This window comes from Chionomys nivalis, chromosome 1, assembly GCF_950005125.1.
Source record: "Chionomys nivalis chromosome 1, mChiNiv1.1, whole genome shotgun sequence".
Lineage (NCBI taxonomy): Eukaryota > Metazoa > Chordata > Mammalia > Rodentia > Cricetidae > Chionomys > Chionomys nivalis.
This window is the reverse complement of record NC_080086.1, coordinates 26189682-26198364: the sequence shown is the minus strand read 5'-3', so window position 1 is coordinate 26198364 and position 8683 is coordinate 26189682. Positions and strand designations below refer to the sequence as shown.

The following is an 8683-nucleotide window of genomic DNA, read 5'->3' as shown; positions in this document are numbered from 1 at the left end:
CGCGCTCGCAGAGCCCGCGAATCGGAGTTCAAACTTTAACGGCTGCCAGGAGGCGGAGCGTGACGCGGCTGGAGAGGCCGACCTATCACAGCGCCGGGAGGCCGGGAGAGGCTGACCAATCACAGAACCGGAGGCGGGGCCAGAGGGCGGAGGCGTGGCCCCAGGGTCTGCGCTTTCTCCGGTCCCTCCACGGTGCGCTGTCCCCGGAATGGCGACCCGGATATCCCTCCGGGAGGCCCCGGACCTCAAATCCCTGCCCTCTAAACTGCTAGAGTATACTGTCTCAGCAAAACCGTGTGGCGAGGTGCAAGGGGACCTTGTCGCAGCGCCGGGCTCCCATCCTCCACCTCCCTCACAGTGGAGGACGCCCAGGGAAACACGAGAGGGTTTATTTGCACGGACACGGACTTCCGGGTTGGAGATGTCCTACCCTGCGACAAGAAACGTGCCGCAGCCCTAAAAACGTCCCCTGGCTAAACCGGAAGTGTCTGAGTTGGGCGCGCAGGCTAGGCCGGAACTTGGAGGGCAGAGCTTGTGGCTAGGGCGGTGCGAGCTGAGGGGCGTCCGCTCCCAAAGCTAGCTGGGTAAGGCCCAAGATGGCGTCTCTTGCTGTTAGTCCCGTGTGAGCCCCGGCTGAGACTGTCCTTTGCTTGGTCTTTGAAATCTACACCTGGTCCCCATTTTTCTGGCTGGTGCGGGGCCCTGTCGAGGTAGACGGGCGCTAGAGTAATGGCAGGGAGTCTCCCTTGGGTGGCAAGTAGGAGCCTGTGGGGCTGGATGCCCTTGGCGTGCAGAAGCTTCTCTCTGGGTAAGTGGCTATGGTACAGATAAGACAGACGCCCCGCGAACTGCTTGTTGATAGTCGGTGCCGAGTCTTCTCCCTTCCATTCCTAGGTGTACCGCTGTTGACCCGTGTGAGGCTTACGCTGCCGCCCCCGAGAGTGGTTGATCGCTGGAACGAGAAGAGGGCTCTGTTTGGTGTCTACGACAACATCGGGATCCTGGGTAGGACTTGGTTGCTAATTTCAGAAGGACTGGTAGGCTGTATTGACTACTTTGTTTTTATTTGCTTGGAGAATAGTAGTGTGCTCGGGGCGGGCTTGGTGGCAAAGCTGGGGACTAAGGCAGACAAGACCAGTCTAAGTTACAGAGAATAGTGTGGTGATGAGACGGACTAACACACTTGTGCGTTGTTCTGAGTGCCCAGAGCTGGATGGTAGTGTCAGTATCTGAATCCCAAGCATTCTGTGCGCGCTTGCCTGTTTTTACTGTACGTGTGCCATGTGTTATTCAAGCACGGCCGGCAGGTACAGGGTGTTAGGCTCCCTAGAACTGGCCTTGCACACAATTGTGAACCTCTAGATGTGTGTGCTGGGCTCTTTGCAGGAACAAGTGTTCTTACCGCAGAGCCATCTCTTGAGCCCCGAAGACTGTTCTGAGTAGCATTACGGGCGTGCCTGGTCTGTAAGCTCTGCTCAGGGAATTGCAGCCGTGGGGTAGAGGCTTAGCTGGCCTAGGCTGCCTTCCCTTCTCTGCAAGCTGACGTTCTCGCATTACAGGGAACTTCGAAAAGCACCCGAAGGAACTGATCAAGGGCCCGGTATGGCTTCGAGGCTGGAGAGGAAATGAATTGCAGCGCTGTATCCGAAAGAAGAAAATGGTTGGAAGCAGAATGTTCGCCGAGGACCTGCACAACCTGAACAAACGGATCCGCTATCTCTACAAACACTTTAACCGGCATGGGAAGTACCGCTAGAACAGAGAACTGGGGACTCGAGAAGAGACGCGCTTGTCATCCTGGAGAAGGGGAACAGGACCTATCCCTGCGAGGAAGCGCAGTGTGCTCTCTGATAAAATGGGCCGTCTTTGGGATGGGATATGCTCACTCCTGCAGATTCAAGTTTCTCATCCCCGAGTCGTAGGCTCTTCTGTTAAGGCCCTTACTTATCTACAACCCAGTCATTCTTTCCCTCTTAGAAGTACGACAATTAGAATCATTTATTGTTGGCTCTTTCTGACCTTGGCCCTTCGTGTTTGGGGTTTTATATATAAAATCTTAGAGACAAAACCCAGGAACGTTGTCATTCTAGGGAAATGCTGTGCCGCTGAGCTCCCCGGCCCCTTGGAAGTGCAATGATGCTGTTGTCTCTAGAGAGTGACACCAGAATGAAGTGGGAAAGTGAAATTACACTTGTACTGCTCTCGTCAAAATAAAAGAGAGTAACTTCTCTGAGCAGAGAAGTATTTCAGAGGATGATCTTGAACCACATCCAGTTTTGTTTGTTTTTTCAAGATAGATCTTCTCTGTGTAGCCCTGACTGTCCTGAACTTGCTCTATACACCAGGCTGGCCTCAAACTCACAGAGATCTGCCTGCTTCTACCTCCTGAGGGCTGGGATTAAAGGTGTGTGCCAGCAGCGCCTGGTAAACCACATCCAGTTTTATGGAGTGTTAAAGATCACACTAGGATTTCCTGTGCGCTGGGCAAGCACTCCACCAACTGAGTACCTCTTCCTTACTAAAAAAAAAAAAAAAAATGTGTGTAGTGGGGGGAACGGAACGGACAGGGTTTCCCTAATTCTGACCTGGAACTCACTATATAGACCAGGCTGGCCTCTGACTCAGAGTTGCTCCTGCCTCTGTCTTCTGAGTGCTGAGATAGATGTCTGTGCCTCCACACCTGGCTTTCTCACTTTTTTAATAATAGTAAGGGCCATGTTAGAGCACACGGGATGTGAAGCTGAAGTCATCAGAAGCCTCATTAATTGGCAGAGATGAAATGAATTTTGGACTTACATATGTGGCTTTATTTTGTTTTCTGGATGTAAGGTCTCATGTTGCTTAGGTTGGCCTAGAACTTATGATGTAGCTGAGGCTGTGCTTGAGTTCCCAATCCCAATCCTGTCACCACCTCCCAATGCAGGGATTACAGGTGTGTGCTACCCTGCATGTTTTGTTGTTATTGTTGTTTTCTTTTAAGATATTTTAATATGGATGTAAGCACCAGTGTTATGAGAGAGATGCTCAGGTGAAAGTAAAACTCTTAAAAAGCATGAATGGACTTCTTCAAGACATGTGTGATAGTGTTGGGATCTTGAATATACCAAGTACTTGTTCCACAGTGAACTATACCTTCTGCCTGGATTTTGTTTTTGTTAGTATATATTAATTGCAAAAAAAATTATGTTTTTCTTTCACTTATTTTTGTTTTTTGGAGGCAAGGTCTGTATATAATCCCAACTGTCCTGAAACTCACTATGTAGTCCAGGCTAGCCTTGAACTCACAGAGATCCACCTGCCTCAGCCTCCTTAGCTCTGAGATTTAAGGCTTGTGGTACCATGCTTGGGCTCATTATGACATTTTTCATACTTTTTTTTTTAAATAAAAAACAATTCAGTGAGAAGTCTGGAAATTGCAAAAGGTAATCCAGCTGGGCAGTGGTGGCGCATGCCTTTAATCCCAGCACTCACAAGGCAGTGGCAAGCGTATCTCTGTGAGTTTGAGGCCAGCCTGGGCTACAGAGCTAATTCCAGGCCAGGCTCCAAAGCTACAGAGAAACCCTGTCTCAAAAAACAAAACAACAACAAAAAAACCCAAAAAGATAATTCCCTTTGGTTTTTGTTTTGTTTCTGGGGACAGAATCTGGGGGCTGGAGAGATGGCTCAGCAGTTAAGAGCCTACTTTCAGCTGGGTGGTGGTGGTGGCACATGCCTTTAATCTCAGCACTTGGGAGGCAGAGGCAGGTGGATTTCTGTGAGTTCGGGGCCAGCCTGGTCTACAAGAGCTAGTGCCAGGACAGGCTCCAAAGCCACAGAGCCACAGAAAAACCCTGTCTCGAAAAACCACAAAAAAAAAAAAAAAAAAAAAAAAAAAAAAAAGCCATCTTCCAGAGAACCCACAGCTGTCTGGCTCCAGTTCCTGTGCTTCCCATGGAGTCAGGCATGTACACGGTGCTCAGACATACACGCAAGCAAAACTTGAGTTCATAAAAGTAATTTTTGTTTGTTTTTGGAGATAGGGTTTATCTGTGTAGCCCTGGCTATCCTGTCCTGGAACTACCTTGGTAGACCAGGCTGGTCTGGAACTCAAAGAGATCTGCTTGCCTCTGCCTCCAGTGTGCTGGGATTAAAGGAATAACAACCACCACCACCGGTTTTAGGGTGATTATTTTATTTTATTGAAATTATTAAGTCTTGTGTCAATTCAATGATCTTTATTACACAGCAGTCCATTCTGAAATGTGGTTGAAAGCATTAGTTCATTTTTTCTGGGTTCAGCTAGTTAATTCTGTTTTGTTGTCATGAGGCCATATCTTCAGCAGGGAGCTTCCCAAAGGCATCTTCACTCACACTTACTGAGTCAGTTGGTATCCTTTTTGAGAACCAAATTGGGGCCACTGCAAGAACAGCAAGTGCTCTTAAGTCTGAGCCATCTCTCCAGCCCCAGCTGAGGTTCTTTTTGCACAAGGTTTTATTATTCAGTCTCCTTTGGGCTTGTTTACTTAAAGACTTGATCCCAAAGGGCAAAACGGAAGTGACAAGGCTTGATAACATGAGACTAACAAGTCATGGTGTCAACAACCATGGTAGCAAAATAGAAACCTTTGATCCCTGTACAGAGGCAGGCAGATCTGTCAGTTTGAGGCCAGCCTGGTCTACATAGCAAGTTCTGGTCCAGGCAGGGATGCACAATGAAAACCTCCCCCCCCCCCCCCGCACACACTTTTTTTTTTTAAAGGTAGAAAAGGAAGAAGAAAATGTTTTAGTAGAATTTATGCTTCTTAGAGAAGAGGAAATTAACAATTCAACTCCACAAGACTGTATAAAATTCTTCATGCTCTAAGATACAAAAGGTCTCATTTTCAAACACAGAGCTGTATTGTTTTTGGTACAGAACAGTAGGCAACATTTTCCTTCAGTAAACACTGAGGCATTGTGTGTAAGAATGTTGGAGGCATATAAACCACAACAGCAGAGCTATCTTCTGCCTCCACATAGACTTCATCCTTCTGGTGTAGAGTGTTTGTAAACAGGCACACAGTTGCATAAGGTAATAGAGTTACAGATTCAACACAATGCCCATTAAAATCCCAGCAAAATTCTTCAAAGACCTCGAAAGAACGGTACTCAACTTCATATGGAAAAGCAAAAAACCCAGGATAGCCAAAACAATCCTGTACAATAAAAGAACTTCTGGAGGCATCACAATCCCTGACTTCAAACTCTACTACAGAAGAACAGTACTGAAAACAGCCTGGTACTGGCATAAAAACAGACAGGAAGACCAATGGAACCGAATCGAAGACCCGGATATCAATCCACACATCTTCAAACACCTGATATTTGACAAAGAAGCAAAAAATGTCAAATGGAAAAAAGAAAGCATATTTAACAAGTGGTGCTGGTGCCGGGCGGTGGTGGCGCACGCCTTTAATCCCAGCACTTAGGAGGCAGAGGCAGGTGAATCTCTGTGAGTTCGAGACCAGCTTGGTCTACAAGAGCTAGTTCCAGGACAGGCTCCAAAGCCACAGAGAAACCCTGTCTCGAAAAACCAAAAAAAACAAAACAAATAAAACAAAAACAAGTGGTGCTGGTATAACTGGATATCAACATGTAGAAGAATGAAAATAGACCCATATCTATCACTATGAACAAAACTCAAGTCCAATTAGATGAAAGACCTCTACATAAAGCCAGCCACACTGAACCTCATAGAAGAGAATGTGGGTAGTACACTTGAATGCATTGGCACAGGGAATCACTTCCTAAATATAAGCCCAGCAGCACAGACACTGAGAGGAACAATTAATAAATGGGATCTCCTGAAACTGAAAAGCTTTAAAGCAAAGGACACAGTCAACAAGACAAAATGACAGCCTACAGAATGGGAAAAGATCTTCACTAACCCCACATCAGGCAGAGGTCTGATCTCCAAAATATACAAAGAACTCAAGAAATTGGACACCAAAAGAACACATAATCCAATAAAAAAAAATGAAGTACAAACCTAAACAGAGAACTCTCAACAAAGGAATCTAAAATGGCTGAAAGATACTTAAGGAAATGTTCAACATCCTTAGTCATCAGAGAAGTGCAAATCAAAACAACTCTTAGATTCCATCTTATACCTGTAAGAATGGCCAACATCAAAAACACTGATGACAACTTATGCTGGAGAGGTTGTGGGGAAAAGAGAACACTTCTGCATTGCTGGTGGGAATGCAAGCTGGTACAGCCCCTTTGAATGTCAGTGTGGCAACTCAGAAAATTAGGAAACAACCTAATATTTAATTTTGTAAAGATTAATTTGTTTCACCTTGCCTGCTTAAGGTACCTGATTAGTCTAATAAGAAGCTGAACAGGGGTGGTGGTGGTGGTGCACACCTTTAAACCCAGAATTCGGGAGGCAGAGGCAGGCTAATCTCTGAGTCCAAGGTCAGTCTGGTCTACAGAGTGAGTTTCAGGGACAATCTCCAAAAACCACAGAGGCTGTCTCAAATTAAAAAAAAAAAAAAAAAAAAAGGAAGAAAAGAAAAGAAAAAAGGAAAAAAAGCTCAGCAGCTAGTAGCTAGGCAGGAGAGGATAGGTGGGGCTGATGGACAGAGTAAGCAGGAGAGATCTAGGCTCAAGCGAGAAGAAGAGAACAAGCGAGAAAGACAGGGAGCCACCAACCATCATAGCAGAACAGTAGGATATACAGGAAGAAAGAGAAAGAAGAAGGAAGGGAAGAAAGGTTAAAAGCCCTAAGGCAAAACATAGTTAAAGAGAAACTGGTTAAATTATAAGAGCTAGCAAGAAATGAGCCTAAGCTAGGCTAAGCATTCATAACTAATACTAAGTCTGTGTCATGTTTGGGAGCTGGTTGGTGGCCCAAAAGACAGCCTGCTAAGGAGTAGAGGGTAACTGGCTTTTCAAGCAAACGATGTAGAAAAATGGCCCAGAAGAGAGAAATAGCATGGAGTCACTGCATACCTAGCAAAGCTATGAGACGGAGTGGTGTTTGTTAGCGGAGGGAGCTACCTTGTATACCTAAAGACAGACCAAGAGCTCGAGGTAAGAGTCGGGTAGGTCCTGAAGAAAATTAAAGGACTTTTTAACATTTTAGTAATATGGTGTGGCGTCTTTGGAAAATCCACATTTGCACCAAAGGTTAAATACTGAGATACACGTGATTTAGTAATGCCACTCCTAGGTGTCATCCAAGAGAATTAAAAACCACGTGTAGGGGCTGGAGAGATGGCTCAGAGGTTAAGAGCACTGGCTGCTCTTCCAGAGGTCCTGAGTTCAATTCCCAGCAACCACATGGTGGCTCACAAGCATCTGTAATGAGATCTGGTGTCCTCTTCTGGCCTGCAGGCATACATGGAGGCAGAATGTTGTATACATACTAAATAAATAAATCTTTAAAAACAAAACAAAACAAAAAAACCCCACCACGTCTGGCCGGGGCGTACGCCTTTAATCCCCGCACTCGGGAGGCAGAGGCAGGCAGATCTCCGTGAGTTCGAGGCCAGCTTAGCCTACAAGAGCTAGTTCCAGGACAGGCACCAAAAACCCTGTCTCGAAAATTAAAAAAAAAAAAAAGTATCAGTAGATTCCAGCACTGCCACTAAGCTGACAGAAAAAAAAAGGCCCCCAAATAAATAAATGTAATCCTTTAAAAAAGACAAATGTTCATCAGTTGATAAACAAGTAACCAAGATGTTATACAACTACATAATGCATTATTCATTTACTATAGTAGTATATTATTTGTGTTTTAATAAATAAAGCTTGCCAGCCGGGCGCTGGTGACACATGCTATTAATCCCAGCACTCGGGAAGAAGAGACAGGCAGATCTCTGTGAGTTTGAGGCCAGCCTGCTCTACAAGACCTAGTTCTGGAACAGGCTCCAAAGCTACAGAGAAACACTGTCTTAATAATAATAATAATAATAATAATAATAATAATATAAAGCTTGCCTGAAGGGTAGTGCAAAGCCACCACACTAGTCAGCCATAGAGACCGGGCAGTAGTAGTGCACACCTTTAATCCAGTACTAGAGAGGAACATAATAAAATGGGATAAGACAGGTCCCAAACTCAGTCTCATTCTGAGGATTTGTGGAGGCAGGGTCGCCATTTCAGTTTGAGGTAGAGGTAGGAGCCAGTGGCTGGCCGCTTTGCTTTTCTGCTCTTCAGGTTGAACCCCAATATCTGTCTCTGGGTTTTTATTATTTGTGCTACAGTTTACCAAAAGCATGAAGTACCCATTCATGCTGCATGGGTGGAAATTGGAAACAGGTGAAAAAAGCCAATCATAAAGTGCCCAGTTCTGTAAGACTGTCCCATTGAAATGTGCAGAATAGATGTATCTACAGAAGCAGAATGCGGATTCGTTGCTGCTGCCGTGTGTGAGAAGGGGTGGGTGTTAGGAATATTTCCTAACCGTGCCTCTCCACCAAGGCAAAATAATCCCAATCAGACCAAATTAAAAAGATATTCAGGTTTAATTAGACACCTGTGCTCTCGGGTGGCCCGAGAAACGGAAAGCCGCCAACTTGAGCACTGGAGAGGAAGAGGGAAAACCACATGTTTAGACCGGGCGATAGTGGCACACGCTTTTAATTCCAGCACTCGGGAGGCAGAGGCAGGCGGATCTCTGTGAGTTCGTGGCCAGCCTGGTCTACAAGACAGGCTCCAA

General features: G+C 45.8%; 1 protein-coding gene across 1 annotated transcript; it reads left to right on the top strand.

Moving 5' to 3' along the window:
- The first annotated feature begins 194 nt into the window (after positions 1-194).
- Positions 195-3359, top strand: Mrpl51 (mitochondrial ribosomal protein L51). The gene is made up of 3 exons (XM_057784094.1): positions 195-808; positions 895-1005; positions 1560-3359. Exons 1-3 carry the CDS (start codon positions 730-732, stop codon positions 1754-1756), a joined length of 387 nt encoding a protein of 128 aa, XP_057640077.1. The 5' UTR covers positions 195-729; the 3' UTR covers positions 1757-3359.
- The last annotated feature ends 5324 nt before the right edge of the window (positions 3360-8683 follow it).